We start from the raw sequence: 16,877 nt of genomic DNA on the forward strand, positions 1-16,877 counted from the left end.
AACGAGAATCACAGGAATGTAGGAAGGAAAGCAGCTGTTTCAAGAACATTGTATTTCATTGGGGTTGCTGCTTGTTGAGATTAGTTCAGAGGAAGTCATCGATATGGCCTTGTAATCTTACATGCCTGAAATGGACAAAGCCGGTCAGAATTGTTAACCAACTGAATTACCATTGGTCAATCAATATGATGAATGGGAGCATGAGAAAACCATATATCTCTCTCTGCTGATAGCAAATGGAGGTACCATTATCAATCGTGATGAACAATTGCATAAGGAATCCTTTGCTCAGAAGTTTCAAACAGACAATTAATAGCATCTCTGAATTGTTCAGGGTAGACTTAGAGTTGCCCCTTGTAAGTCAGAACCAGGTAAGAGATGAAAAGAATCTTGTCAACACTTAGGCTTCCAAGCATAATGTGGCATGTTTCACCAGTTTTATGATTAGGTTCATTCTTACAAAAACTTACAGAAAGAATATTTTCTCGCAGAAACTGTTTTTAAACACAGGGTTAATGAAGTTGCCAAGACATCTTGCCAAGTCTTAAATCCAGCAAAAGCATTTTATATACTCTTAAACACAGTAGGGGATATTAGGTAAATACTCATCATTTAAGAAACAAAAATATTGCTTCTGATATGAATTTCTACTGATATTCTAAATATTTTCTACATTCCAGGCTTTATTACAACAATTTTATGAACAGATAGTGAGTGAGTGAGTGAGTGAGTGAGCTGAGTTTTACGCCACACTCAGCAATATTCCAGCTATATGGTGGCAGTCTGTAAATAATTGAGTCTGGACCAGACAATCCAGTGGTCAACAGCATGAGCATCAATCTGCACAAGTGGGAACCGATGACATGTGTCAACCAAGTCAGCAAGCCTGACCACCTGATCCCGTTAATCGCCTCTTACGACAAGGGTTACCGAATATCAATATTCAAACCCCGACCTTCACGGATATATAAACAGATAACCTGCAAACCAAGTATTACATATGAGGCCTAAAGTTATCATTAGATGAGACGTCTGAAGCTGTGAAACATGTGACAGCTCTGCACTTTGTCACGACTTCCTGTTTGAATTGTTCCACCTCCTGTATCTACAGGACAAGGTCAACCCACGTCAAGGCCACATCATGCATAGACCACCAAGAAAAAAAATCATGACCCAAATTACACCAACATATCTGTAGCTGATAACATATCAATTATAAATGTTACACAGTTGAAATGGCTACCCTTCTAGCTCATACAGCTTTCCTAGTCATCCTTTTAACTATCCAATCCAGTGCTTTACACAACAAGAAAACTCCAGAAATTCGCTATGAACCCAACTGGGCCTCCTAGATTCCTTCCCACTTCCACCATGGTATGATGAAGCTAAACTTGGAATCTTCATCCACTGGGGAGTGTTCTCAGTACCAAGTTTTGGTTCCAGTGGTTCTGGGATAACTGGCTGGAGAAAAACATAACCGAGTACATAGATTTCATGAAGAACAACTACAGACCAGACTGGACCTATGCCGATTTTGCTAAAGATTTTACAGCTGAATTCTATGATGCCAACACATGGGCGGAACTATTGGCAGATTCTGGAGCTAAGTATGAGATGATTGCTACTATTCCTAAAGAGTAAAACCATGTTAATGGACGTTAGAATTGAAGATGGGAAATTTTCTACGTGTGCAACAATGTTGAGGGCTCAGTAACTTTTTGACCTGTCACACCTGATGACAATGGTCAACATTTTGATGTTAATACACAAAGCTTTTGTTTTTCTTTTAAACAGACTGATTAATTTATGTATGAAACTACAGCCCAGTCTCATCATAAAGCCAGTAACAGGAACAATTACATTTATTGTTAGTAATTGTTAGTAAACTTACCTCTGGATTATGGTTGCCTTATTCTGTGGTTTCCACAGACACATACAGAATGAAGTGAAAATTTTAACACTAAGTCATAGCTAACCCTTGTGGTATGCCCTTCCAACTGACAGAGTTACCTCCCCCTGACCTAGATGTCACTGTATAGTAGTTTGAAAATCCTCACAAATTTTATGAATACAGTTTACAAAACACTTATCTTCTAGAGGAAAGGTGGGGAGGAAGGGCGGGACCTATACCCCATAATCCAGAGGTAAGTTTACTAACAATTACTAACAATAAATGTAATTGTTCCTAATTGAGGCGTAAACATTCCCTCTGGATTATGGTTGCCTGAATCCCACATACGGATGGAGGGCTATCCCTAGAAGAATAGTCCTGAAGCATACCATACCACTAGTGAGTTATTCTCCATGATCAAAATCCTCTAAGGATAACTATGACTTAGTAGTAAATAATTCACTGGTGAAATATAATATTGGATCATTGTCCACTGGACTTCCGTCCAAATATTGAGTAGTCTCTAATTATCAATAACTTCCCCGAATTCTGTCATCTCATGACGTAACTTCCCATTTATGACGTCACTTCCGGTCAATATTCGGTCTATGACGTCACTTCCGGTCTATGATGTCACTTCGATCTATGACGTCACTTCCGGTGTATGACGTCACTTCCGGTTTATGACGTCACTTCCGGTTGATTCTCCCAATCCTTAAGATTAATTCCGTAATAATTAGAGACTATTCCCTTTTAATTGTCAACCACCACCTGAGTTCGGTTAGTATCTATAATAGGGATAATCGTAACTGTGACCTACCTGATAATACTTCTGTCTCTATATCTTCTCTCCATCATCGTATAATCCAGGTGTGTAACATGCTTGTCACATGATCCAATCCCTGCTACACCCCCCCCCCCCTTTTAATAGGTACTAGGCGGAGGAAAGGTGTTGTGCAGCTACTAACGGACCCAGGGACTTAAGGCCTTCCATTGAACAGGCTACATCTCTTAAATAAAAATTTATAAATGTGTTTGAGGACTTCCATTGACAACTAGCCACCACTCCGCTCAACTGAAACTGAACCCCATGCCGCTACTGATGATGCTAATGCCCTAATCTCATGTGGCGAGAATCTAACATTAACTGATTCTTGATCCAAGTCTCCGTAGCATAGGCGTCATTGTCTTCCTGAGCCATGAAGAAATTGTATTCTTAGATATGTCCATTATTAACATTTGTTTTACAGGAGAGAAGATGATCTAACGATTCCGTCTAAAACTAGATGTGCGTGTATATACCATCTGAGAGCTCGGATCGGACAAAGCAGTCTTGATCTGTCAGATCTAGAGGCAGGGCAGGCAGAGCTGGTATTCTGTAGACTCTGTGTCCTAACAAACCATCAGATCGCCGACTGATTCTTGGCTGTAAATTCAGGCACCCGTCCTACAAGTCATCATCTTATACCCTTCCGAGAATGCAATAGATTTAAAGTCAATAGCGTGCAGTTCTGACACTCTTGAAGCCGTAGCAAAAGCCAGTAGAAAAGCAGTTTTAAAACTCAAGTATTTTAAGGAAGTGTCTTGCATAGGTTCAAACGGAGACTTCTGTAGAGCCTGTAGAGCCTGTAGTACCAAACATAGATCCCACTTAGGAAATAATGACGGCGATGACACATCCTTGATCTGGAAAGATCTAATAATCCTGTGTAAAGAATGATCAGATCCTACAGATAGTCCCTGTAAGTCCATGACTGAAGCAATCGCTAATCTATAGCCTTCAATAGTATTGTGTTTTAATTTTTTAACCATCCTGAGATATATAAGAAAATCTGCTATGATAGGTATGGTGACTGGAATATTGAGTAGTCGTTGCTCTCTTCTCCACAGGATGAAGACATTCCACTTGGTGTCATACAGTGCTGCCGCGTTGAAGGTCTGATAGACTCGAGATAGCGAAATTGCTTGTTCATTAAATCCCTGCTCCTTGAGGGAACTATAGATAGTCTCCATACGTGAAGAGCTAGTAGGTTTACATTTTGTGGTATCTGTCCGACTTTGGGCTGACTGGAGAAGATTTTCCCAACAAGGCAGTCGTAAGGGTTTGTCCGTCAATAATTGAAGAAGGTCCGTGAACCATGTTCTGGTAGGCCATGCTGGAGCTACCAGATAGACTACACAGTTGTGTTGGGCGATCTTGGCTAGTACTTCCGGTATCAATTTGAACGGAGGAAAAGCATATGCTATCAGATTTTCCCATGAGATTGACAGGGCATCCACTGCCCAGGCTGTCGGATCGGAACAGGACTCACAAATGTAGGTAAGCGATTGTTCCTTGCTGTTGCGAAAGAGATCTATGGATGGTGTTTCCCATTTCTCCGTGATGAGTTTGAAAGCCTCCATATTCAAAGTCCATTCTGTTGATATCACTCTGTCCTGTCTGGAGAGAGAGTCTGCCAAAATATTCACCTTTCCCGGGATGTGACGAGCTTTTATGTGACTTTTCATGGAATCTGCTATTTTGAAAAGTTCCTTCGTAATCTGTAGTAGACAATGAGATTTGGTTCCGCCCTGTTTGTTTATATAGGCTACTACTGTGCTGTTGTCTGTCACTAACATAATGTTCTTCTGATGCAGGTTCCAAGACCAATGAGACAGAGCTTTTACCAGCGTTAACATCTCCAGACAGTTGATATGGAGATTGCTTTCCTGTTGAGACCACAGCCCCTGAACTTGATGTATCTGGGAACCATCCTAGATGCCAAGACGGCACGAATTTTTACACCTCAGGATCGTTGGTACAGTTCCACTCTGGAAGCACGTTGCTGTCCACCGTCCACCACAAAAATTCCTGACGAATCATGAAGGGAGGGGATACCATAGTTTCTAAGTCCAGATCCCTGAACCCATTGATCCATATTTGCGGTTCGCGAAGATGAATCCTGCCCCTCATCGTGAAATCTTGGATAGACGTAAGAGATCCCAGCAGGGATATCCATGTCCGAATTGATGCGGCCTTGCTTGCTAACAGATTGAAAATCTTGGTCCGGATCTTGTACCAACGATCCTGAGGTGTAAAAAATTGCCGTGCCGTCTTGGCATCTAGGATGGTTCCCAGATACTTGATTTTTGATGTGGGGACTAGTTCTGACTTGACCGGGTGTACAACAAAGGCCTAGATGTGTGAACACGCTGAAGTATAAACTTGGTCTGTTTTAAAAGAGACTGAGTAATTATATTCGTCGTGTGCAGGAAATCGTCCAAGTAACCGTGGATAGTTATCTGACGCGATGATGTAGGAGCGCTAAAAATGGGATTGATGATCACTGTGAACAGCCAAGGAGCTAGAGAAATTCGAAAGGTAGAACACGGAATTGAAATCTCCGTCCGTTTACAGCAAAAGCGAAGGTACTTCTGAGACTCTGCGGATGTATTGGTACATGAAGATAAGCATCCTTCAGGTCTATGCTGATGAATTTGGAATTTGGTTGGATAAGAGTTCTCAAATTGGTCAGGATTCCATCTTGAATTTGGGAGGTTTCCTTAAATATTCCTTGTTTAACACTTTCAAGTCTATGATCATCCTCATCTCCTCCGTGTCTTTCTTGGGAACTTGAAATATCGAGGAGCAGAACCGCATGGCGGGTCTGATGGTGGAATCTCCACTATGTCCTGCTTGTCTAACAGTTGTTGAATGGCGTTATTGCCCCCGCTAGGCGATCCCCTTGCAGGAAAAGCGTCTCCCTACCGGCTGGTAGGTTACAGGAGGTAGACTCTCCCATGGTAGCATGTAACCTTTCTCTATGACTGATAGAATCCAGCTGTCCGAGGTGATCTGTGTCCAATGCTCCACATATTGTGCTAGCCGACCCCCTCACGGGAGATTGGGATACCGGTAGAATAAATTAGAAGTCTGTTTCCAAATCGAGGGGCATTTCCAAATCGTAAGGCTGAGTAAACTGGACTATTTCATTGGAGTCAAAACTTCCTAGATCCCGCTCTGGTGCCACGAAAAAACCTGGTGCCCCTACCCCTGCCCCTAGAGGATGAGTAGCCCCGAGTTGAAGATGGTGCTGACGAGGAGAAATTACGCGACCTAGAGTCTCCTGCCCTGTCAAATGCTGAACGTTGCAGTGGCTCCTGATGTCTGTGAGAAGGTTGGCGGGAAATAGTAGCAGATACATCCCTCCTCGGTCTGGACTGAGGTTTATTCCTGCTTTGTGACAGTAAAGCTATAGCCAATCTCTGATTCAGATTACGTGATGTAAAAGCATTCTGAGTCCAAGGGCTGTTGAAATAAAACATCTTTAGCTGTCTCTGGTAGACTTCTAATTGAATCTAACTTGTGAAGTCTCTCCATGGCTGTTAAACGTCCAAGTGTACACAGCTGATTGTGAGTTGCGTCAGCTATAGATTGATATACCACATCTAAGAATGAGTGCGCCATGGCTACTTCTTCGGCTGACATGGAAATTAATGTGTCCTTCTTTACTCCTTCATAATCTTGGAATAATGGTGGTAATAATGCCCGGACTCCCGCAGCAAACCAGTTGGTATAGAATAGTATGTCCAAGGATGAGCGGGCGGCCCCATCCATGTCCTTGCGAGATCCTTGGATGAACAGGAAAATGGAAAATCCCTGGCAGCTCTAGCATCCTGTAGCTGTGCAAAATCCTTGTCCATATGCGGAGCATAAAGTGGAATCAGTCTATTGTGAATAGCATACACTGGCTTTTGAATAATCTTGGGTAATGCATTAAGTGAAGTAAGCCTTGGAGAGGTTCAAATTGTAAGAATCCAACGCCGACTTAAGTGCCGATGAATGAGGAAGAGATAGCTTGGGAACCCTTTCAGCGGCAGACATCCTGACGCGATCCCAGTTCCACTGGTAACTCCGTTCGGCTCCTCAGGCTGTGTCCGGGACTGTGTGCTTGGATAAAGTCCATGGATTAATTCAACCTTTCCCTAAGAAACCATCCAGGAACAAAATCTTCGGCCCGAAGTATCCATAGGCTGGACTGTCAATAATCCCTCCTTCATAACGAATTCTGGTTGAGAGAGAGGATAAATAGAAGTAGCTTCGAATCCGAGGTCCGGTACAAGCGGTAAAAAGCGGTGGCTTATCAGTGTCAAAAATTATCCATGGCTCCGTGGAAATCCGCTTTGCGTGGCTACTGGACTGCTCGTCCTGGATACCGCTAACCCCGTGGCAGCCGTGGCTCGTTGATTAAACCCAAGGTGGGAGAGCGCAAGCAGAGGGCATGGAGTCAGTCCGCTTCGGATATGACTGCAGCACATTCCCAGCGTGGGATAAGGTAGCAGGCTTTGAGTGACTGGGATCAAAGCGTGACCGTCTTACTCCCAGGGACAAGGGACACGGCTTGTTTTGCCTGGGCGCCAATTAAAGCCTGCCTGGGGTCAGCCAGGTTGACCCGTCCCTGTCACATGAAGCCCTGGCTTCTCCCCCTGTGGGGAACGGCCTTCTGATCCGGTCATAAGGTGATACCCGGCTTTCCCAGGTAGAGCACCCCCGAGTTTCACAGAAACTGACTCTTGCCCCCAGCTCTTGCCATCGTCAACCCAGTCAGTCGCGACCACCGGTCGTCTTGCGATACATAATGCCATCATGAAACAGATTTTGTAATGAATTCATCTTGGTCTCATTTCTCATTTCCATATCATACATGGACTGACTGCTGAGGCTTGCAACTCTGATTTAAGCGATGCAAATAAATCCGAGATAGCAGAAATGTCCAAATGGGATGCATCCGATTTAGATCTAGATCTAGATTTGGATTTTGATTCAGATCTCTGTGAAGATGGCGGGGATCCCGAAGCGGATTTTTTTACTTTGCTTGCCTCCCGGCGGCGGGAGCATTTACGTTTCTTAGTCTGAGATCTTGCAGAATCCATACTTAACCACTCAACCTCTGATAACTCTGAACACAGAAGGCAGCGATCTTGCAGGGTACAATGATTACCAGTAAAACAAGAAATGCAGAGAGAATGGGGTCTAAATCCGGCATGAACTTCTGACATTGCACGCGCACTTATTCTTAGCCATAGCTTAAAGTTAGACAAAGGAAAAAGGGCGGAAAATATATATCAAGTACAAACGTAAAAATAATATAAAATAACGATGTCCAAAGGACTAATGTCGACAACACTAACCTATATAGGGATGGATCAGTGTAGAAAACAAGCTGATAGAAGTCAATTTTTCACTCCACTCTATACACGTGTACAGTGTATACCATACAGAAAATTTGTGAGGATTTTCAAACTACTATACAGTGACATCTAGGTCAGGGGGAGGTAACTCAGTCAGTTGGAAGGGCATACCATAAGGGATAGCTATGACTTAGTGTTAAAATTTTCACTTCATTCTGTATGTGTCTGTGGAAACCACAGAATAAGGCAACCATAATCCAGAGGGAATGTTTACGCCTCAATTATACCCTTTGAAGAGCACAGAGTGTGTGCTCTGAACATCTTGAAGATGCATCTACGTATACATGAACAGTAGGAATCTAGGAGAATTTCTTTCTTAATATGTGTGCATTCATGAAACATCACACAGGAGTGAGTTGGCTTGGGCCCACTTCAAATAGTACTTCAGTAGTTTCATGGGGTGTCAGATGTACAGGGAGGAAAGACTTAACCATTGTTGGTCTTTGACATTTACCACTGTGAACCAAAAAACATAGGTATGGTGCAGACGTGAACAGGATGAATCCTCCATTGGAGACCACTATTATATGCTTCTTGAAAGCAGTTGTAGTACTGTTGATGACCAATCTGACCGTTACCCCATTTACACTTTACACCATCTCTTGCAGGTATATTGTGTTTGTTGGCAAGCATCATGAGGGATTCTGCAACTGGCCAACCAATGTCTCCTTCAACTGGAACTCCCAGATGGTTGGACCAAAAAGAGACATTGTGGGTAAGAAACAACATTGCAGATGGTACAGCTTAGTTCTTGTTCAATGTAACTATCTGCCATGTAAACAACACTAAATTTGGACTGGGTGATCAGTTTGATGACTTGTTATCCCCCGCCGCACGTTTTGCGCGAAGCGGGGGATATAGTATTAGGCTCTGTCCGTCCGTCCGTCCGTACGTACGTACGTACATACGAATTGGAATCTCTTAAGAACTCTTCAATAGATTCTTTTCACAATTGGTACCTAGGTTCATCACAGTATAAGAAAGGTCCAAGTCAGGTTTGGTGACCTTGACCTTCATTTCAAGGTCATAAGGGGACTTTAACGTTTTACCTGCATGTTAAGCTATCTCAAGAACCATTCACTGGATTTTCTTCATATTCAATACAAAGTTTTTTCTAGGGGGGGCTTTTATTTAAGGCGGAGGGCCCAGTTGATTTTGGTGACCTTCACATAAATTTCAAGGTCATGGCGACACTTTGAAGATTTCAGCTTGTAAACCTGCATGTTAAGCTATCTCAAGAACCGTTCTCTGGAGTTTCTTCATATTTGACACCAAGCTTCATCCAGGGAAGGCGCAGGGCCCAGTCGATTTTGGTGACCTTCACTTAATTTTCAAGGCCACAGACACTTTGAAGATTTCAGCATGTTAACCTGAATTGTCAGCAAGATATTTCAAAAATGATTCACTGGATTTTCTTCAAAGACCTTCAAGACTTCCCTTAAATGTTTTTCAAAAAGCAATTTTTTTGCATATTTCATACACGATGACTCAAGGTCAAAGTCAGTCTTGAAAATATGTGTGTGTTTGAACACCTAAAGAGCAAGATATCAAGAGAGGTTGACTGGTCATGTTTTTGTTGACATTTAACTTAAACTTTCATTACTTTATAAGTTTGATTTGATAATTTGCGGCGGGGAATTATGTCACCTTAGTGACAATACTTGTTTGTGGATCAAGTCAATGATGGTGGTGAAAATAGGTGATAAAATGGATGGGAAGGTCATGCTCAGTGGCTTGGTTGACCGTCTGTAACTAAATGGCATCTACAATTGGTCACAGGTGAGCTAGCCCAGGCCATCCCGCAGCAAGACAGACCTCCACTTTGGCCTGTACCACTCCCTGTTTGAGTGGTTCCACCCTCTGTATCTGAAGGACAAGGCCAACAACTTCACAACCCGGGACTTTGTCTCGGTAAGATAATTCAAGTGAAATGATTATGTTGCTTTCATATTGTGCATTTTATAAATTCCAAGCATACAGCCTGAGACTTGTACATGCAATATTGTCTCAACTCTCATCCTCTGAATGAAATTACAGATTGATAACTATTTAATTTCTCAAAGCAGTTACCACACATTTAGTAATGGGCACATGTAGTGAGATACATTTAGAAAAACATCGTCAAATATGACCAATGGAAATATTTAAAAATGTGAAGTCACCTCTTGACCACTTGATGTGTTGAAATACAAATGCTTCATTTGCTATATTCTGTAAAGGAAAGTGACAAAGCCACTTCCATGTCCATAAGAGTCCACTGTAACATTCTGACCATATCATCAGCCTGTGTTGAAGTACATGTATCAGCTAATATCGTTGATACCAACTGTTCATAACATGAACTCAACATTGTCTTAACTAGATTTCTACTGAAGTCTAAATTGTTGTTGAAAGACATCAGTCCATGGCTAGACTGCTACCTGAACAAAGACTTGGCCTTTCATAAGCTTTGTAAACAAACACTTCCTTCATTTTAAGCCAAGTTCAAATTGTATTTATGAAAATACTTGAGATAGTGCTCAGACTTGAAATAATACTACATCATGTTATCAGCTTTGTTTCGTGCATGGAAACATATAAAATTATACTGTCTCAGTAGTTGTGAATTGAGATTAAAGTATTTGTACAATTATTCAGTGTTAGAAATGTGAGGAAAGTTAGTTATTTTATTCAGACCAAGACATTGCCATAATTGTTTGAGCTTGTCAACACCTATAAGCCTACAGAAAAATTATGAAGGTTTTCAAAGAACAAGATAATCACGTAAGTTCACAGGCATACCACTAGGGATAACTATGACTTAGTTTAATTTTTTTTGGTCATTTCTGTTTGTCTCAGTGGTACTCACAGGAAAAACTCAACCATAATCCAGAGGGAATGTTATGACATAATTGCATATATTCTCCTACTGACTCTGTCTTAGTGGTTTTAGATTAAGATTAAAGCATATGTACACTTATTCAGTGTTAAAAACGTGAAGAAAGTTCATCGTATCTTATCCAGACCAAGACATTGCCAGAATTATATGAGCTTGTCAACACCTACAAGCCTGACGTTGTGTGGTCTGATGGAGACAAATCAGCCGATTCGTGGTATTGGGGATCCCGGGAGTTCCTGGCTTGGCTATACAATGACAGGTGAGAAATGCCAGGTCCAAGGTGTACCAAAGCAACCTTTCCCAGTCATAAGAAGTATGATAAATCATCCTGGTGATAGGGCTTGGTGTCTTGGCTGTGTGTCATTGTTCCCGGAGACAAGGAGGATTGCACTTTCAGTTTCGGTATGCCATTATAACAAGAACATCATGCTGAAGGTGGTTTGATCAGGGTTTGAACATTCATGGCCTCAGTTAAGCTTTCAAAAAGTTGTATGGTTGACAAGTGTATTGTGTTTCTTACTTTAACTCATCAGAGACAGAAATCTATTTATGTTGACTATTATTTGCTTAGCCCAGTCAAGGATGTTGTGGTGACCAATGACCGGTGGTGCACTGACTGCATATGTAACCATGGCGGTGTCTTCACATGTGGTGACAGGTACAATCCTGGTAAGGCGTAAAGGCTACATAATAAATACCAATTTCAAGCCATAATCAGCAATATTTGACAAAGCTGTAAGCTTCTCATTTATAGGAATGTAAGAATTTGGTTCACTGTCGATGAGTCTTTGTTCTTGTCCAGAACAGAAACTTAACTTTTCTTATGTTTCAGGTGTTTTGCAGAAGCACAAGTGGGTGAATGCCATGACAATAGACAAGAGGTCATGGGGCTTCCGACGCAATGCTCCCCTATCAGACTTCCTGACCATAGAGGAGCTCATTGAGACTCTAGCTAAAACAGTCAGGTACCCCACTTTAGTATATACATAATGGGTAGGTTTCTTAGCAAGATATAGCCAACAGATAAAAACATAATCAGTTGGGGTCTTACACTAATATATGATACAAATAAAGATGGCCAGGTAGGTACTATCATCATTGTGTACAATCAAACATATCACCTCCTTTATTTATCATCAGTCGGGACGGACAATATTGAGGACCTGGTCAAATACAATGATTATTCTGATCATTCTTAGATATCAGCCTTAATATCAGAAAATCGATCTGCATCCAGAAGGTGAGGTGAGGTGAGGTGAAATTGGGTTTTACATCGTGCTTGAGAATATTTCGCTCATATGACGACGTGCATGTGTGTGTATGTGTATGTGCGGCTGCTTGTACTAGCCCAGACTGAAGCTGGTTTTATAGTGCTAGCCCACTGAGATACCATGCCGCAGTGAAGCATGAATACCCCACTCAGACACATTATACTGACTCCAAGCCGACCAGTCCTTGTTGTACCCATTAATGCCGACGCCAGGCAGGGACCAACAAGTACCATATTTTAACGTCTTTTGGTATGACGCGGTCGGGGATCACATCCAGAAGGAGTGAAAGCATAAAACATGGATTGGAAACAGTTATTGCTCTTTCAATTGCTTATGTATTGTTTTTATGTGAGCAAAAATACTTACAATGAATATATCTTCCTCTGGTAATTTGGTCAGCCTACTGGATGTGATGAAAGTTCTTTTAGGGGGAAGGTAAACTAACAAACTAATAATATCATTTTCTCCTTTCAGAGTAGGTTTTGAGGATGTGACCTGCCCCTCCCACAACACATTATATTAGTTAAAAGATGGATAAGTGTGTTATGAACCTATTCCTTACCTGTCTTTTACCATCTATCTTCAGCTGTAATGGCAATATGCTGATGAACATTGGACCGACTCACTACGGTGTAATCAGCCCTATCTATGAAGAGCGACTGAGGCAGATGGGGCAGTGGCTCAAGGTCAATGGTGAGGCCATCTACAGCTCAAGACCTTGGACATACCAGAACGAAACAAGTCCCCCAGAATTATGGTAAGTGAAAACTAATGATCACCAGAATCTTCATATGTTTCGGCATAGCGTCTGCTTTGCTAGTTTTCTTTAAATCAGATATGATTACATAAACTATATGTGTCTTTTCTTTATGACATTATCATACATGTTCCATCACGGCAGTTTATAAATAACAAGTGTGGGTCAGTTTCGGGCATAATAGCAGGAACAGGGATTGTAATGATTGATAGGTTGTTCTGGAACTTTGTGTGGGCACAAGAGTGAGTGAGTGAGTGAGTTTGCTTTTACGCCGCTTTTAGCAATATTCCAGCAATATCACGGCGGGGGACACCATAAATGGGCTCTACATATTGTGCCCATGTGGAGAATCGAACCCGGGTCGTCAGCGTGACGAGCGAACGCCTTAACCACTAGGCTACCCCACCGCCCCTGTGGGCACAAGAACATGCATTGATGCACATTGCTAATGATAGGTTACATATACTTTTTTAGCAGCAAAAACATTAACATTTATCCACATATCATATCAACCACGTTGTACATTTTCAAAGATATGAGCCTCCAAATATGCAAAATATTTCATTGCCTGTTGGGATTGAATCAGGTCAGATTTAGTCATTAGGTATTAATAGTTCATTTCTGTCTGAAAGCTGAATGACAACATATGACAATGGCATACCTAAGGAACCAAACTGTACACAGTGAAACATGTCACTTTCCATCATTACACTGGAAATCTGAAAGATCAAAATCAGAAACAGGTACAACAGCCATGAGTTTCAAACAGAGGTACTTGTATGCCCTGCTCACTGACATTTATCAACCTTCAGGTATACATCGAAGAAGTCCAATGAAGCTACCGATGTCTATGCTATCATCTTCAGCTGGCCGACTGAAGGTGTCATCACCCTTCGCCGACCATTGCCTGACACAGCCAAGACCGTAGTCACTCTTCTGGGGTACACTTCTGGATCATTTGAATGGACCAGTGCTGGTCCCAATGGGGGGATTAACATCACTATTCCAGTCATACCTGCCAACAGGATGCCGTGTAAGTGGGCATGGGTGTTCAAGATGAGCAATGTTAAAAACTGAACCAGCCAATGAAAAAATCTGTATGATGTAGTATATATAGTGATGTAATAAAGTTTAGTCATAAATTTGATGTTTCCTGTTGAGTTTGAAATATCAAGACTGTTAATCATGGTGTAAATGGTTTTGGTTCTGCATGATTTGTGGAACCATCTGCATGATACAAAATGCATGTAATTTATTTCAATTTATTAATTTTATGTGTGTTTCTTTCACAGTTATATATATATAATTGTGTGAACATAAAATCTTTGGCAAAATTAATGTGTTCTGTTTTGTTATGAGGTTTCTTCAGCATCATATGGGTGAGTGAGTGAGTGAGTACTCAGCAATATTCCAGCTATAAGTGGCAGTCTGTAAATAAGACCAGACAATCCAGTGATCAACAAATGAGAAAAGTATCATAGTGTCTCAGCATTAGAGGAACAGCTTGTCTTAGACATTTACCATTGTTGTTAAAGCCGATGAGCATGAACATGGTGCTGAAATCCTTCTAGAGGATGTTATAAGGATGTTGCAATTGTTTTGTTACCAACCAAACCATCTCGATGCTAACAATAATGCTTTAAGTCTACAGTCAAAGGTTAACTTGAGTTCTTGTGCCTGAAGGTGTTCTCTGTCAGCTACATTCTTCAAGACACCTGCTCAACTGCACATATCAACTTCTGTTCCTTGCACCAACCCATCTAGCAGATCCATGACCATGATCGCAATACAAAATAACTGTCACTGTCCCATAACCTTTTCAGCTTAGATTTTTCCTGAAGGGATGAATAGGGGAACCATCAACAGCATCACTAAATGCTGACACAATAAAGGGAAGCAACTAAAAAATATACTTCAATTATTTTACAGGGTCTACTTTTTGTGTAGAAATTTTTAAAAAGTTCTAACAGCAACAGATTTAACACAATGCCATCCATTCACGTTTGTTTTGATAAGTTTTAAATCCATTGTTGCAATGAATACATTAGAGTGAGTGAGTTTAGTTTTACACCGCACTCAGCAATATTCCAGCTATATGGCGGCGGTCTGTAAATAATTGAGTCTGGACCAGACAATCCAGTGATCAACAGCCGGAGCATCGATCTACACAATTGGGAACTGATGACATGTGTCAACCAAGCCAGCGAGCCAATCCCGTTAGTCGCCTCTTACGACAAGCATGGGTTACTGAAGGCTCATTCTAACCCGGACCTTCACGGGTTAAATACATCAGAAGAATTCATAGATATAACAATGATATGCCAATAAATCAGAATATAAACAAGTATAATGTGTTTGAACAAAAGATAATGTTTCAATAATGTTATGTACTTGATACATACTATATGCAGTTATATGTTCCACAACAATAGCCTTTGCAGTTGTTTTTATTGATCAGTCATGACCCCTTTGTTGTATTTGCATCCTAAATATTGTAGTTATTTACATGGCCTGGAACAATTCTACCTGGACTGAAAATATGAATGAATAAATGTGACAAGATGTTTTCTACCATTAACCTTCTCTTGACATGTGAGCCGAAGGAATTTCCATATTCAGATTTCAAGCTTTCTTGAGAATATATTAAAATTTTGAAAAATTTATACCTTTACATCTTTAATTGTCCTTGTTTCGAATTATTATGTCAACAATTATATCAAATTTCACCGTCATAAGTCCTGCACCTTCAGAGTACTAAGCTTAAGGCACACGATAAGTACAAATATCATATCAAGGTTACAAAAGAAAAAAACACACAATAGAAACTTATTATCAACCATCATCAACCAGTCTATCTTTTACCTTGAACATTTAGTCACCTGATCAGATATCGCCTGTCCTTGACCTTACCTTGGCTATAAAAAGAATCACTTAAAGATATCATCAAACATTGATGCAGGATCACAAACACACACGTCTCTCATCAAGAATGGGCACAAAGATAATTGTCCTAATATTGCTAGCTTTAACAACGACAGCAGATGGACGTTCAGGAAGGAAGACTGAGATTCGCTATGACCCAACATGGGAGTCCCTAGATTCCAGGCCATTACCAGCATGGTATGATGAAGCCAAAATTGGAGTCTTTGTGTCATGGGGAGTCTTTTCAGTTCCAAGTTTTGGAAACGAGTGGTTTTGGCAACGATGGCAAGGGGACAAAAATCCAAAGTATGTGCAGTATATGCAGGACAACTATAAACCTGACTTCACCTATGCTGACTTCTCAAGTGATTTCACGGCAGAGTTTTATGATGCTGAAGCTTGGGCTGAACTGTTTGCTGCTTCTGGAGCTAAGTATGACGTTCATCATTCAGTGAGTGAGTGAGAGGGAGGGTGAGTGAGTGAAATAGTGAGTGAGTGAGTAAAAGGGTGAGAGAAAGAACAAAAGGTGAGTGAGTGGAGCCAGTTGTGCTAACAATCATAGGGAAAATATACATTCAGCTGTGGTTATAACAAACCTAAAGGGACCACAAATGTTAGTTGTTATCACCATGGTACATTCTACCCATTTCAATTGATATACACAGCAAGTGGCTGTCACCTCAGTTCATGTTTTCAGATACACAGTCTTTATAACTAAACATCATGGAGGGTTTTGCAACTGGCCGACTAACGTCAGTTTTAACTGGAACTCGATGATGGTTGGTCCCAAGAGAGATATTGTTGGTAATTATACATTTCCAACCATATTTTCCAATCCAAATCATAAGATCTCTCCTAATTTTCTAAAATACAATTTCTAGGTTTTGTATGAAGAAACTTTCCCTATTCTTGCAAATTCTGGAAAAC

General features: G+C 41.1%; 1 protein-coding gene and 1 pseudogene across 2 annotated transcripts in view; both read left to right on the top strand.

The window, feature by feature from the left end:
* Positions 1-1,235: 1,235 nt before the first annotated feature.
* LOC124280753 lies at positions 1,236-14,362 on the top strand (annotated as a pseudogene).
* A 1,596-nt stretch (positions 14,363-15,958) lies between these two features.
* Positions 15,959-16,877, top strand: part of LOC124280755 (alpha-L-fucosidase-like) — a 116,857-nt gene continuing 115,938 nt past the window's right edge. For both annotated transcript variants that reach the window (XM_046716734.1, XM_046716733.1), the window contains exons 1-2: positions 15,959-16,382; positions 16,648-16,754. In XM_046716734.1, the coding sequence (XP_046572690.1) occupies positions 15,982-16,382; positions 16,648-16,754 (508 nt within the window). In that variant the 5' untranslated portion in view covers positions 15,959-15,981. The remainder of the gene's footprint in view (positions 16,383-16,647; positions 16,755-16,877) is intronic.

This window comes from Haliotis rubra, unplaced genomic scaffold (genome assembly GCF_003918875.1).
Source record: "Haliotis rubra isolate DU_JTF1 unplaced genomic scaffold, ASM391887v1 Scf273, whole genome shotgun sequence".
Taxonomy (NCBI): Eukaryota; Metazoa; Mollusca; class Gastropoda; order Lepetellida; family Haliotidae; genus Haliotis; species Haliotis rubra.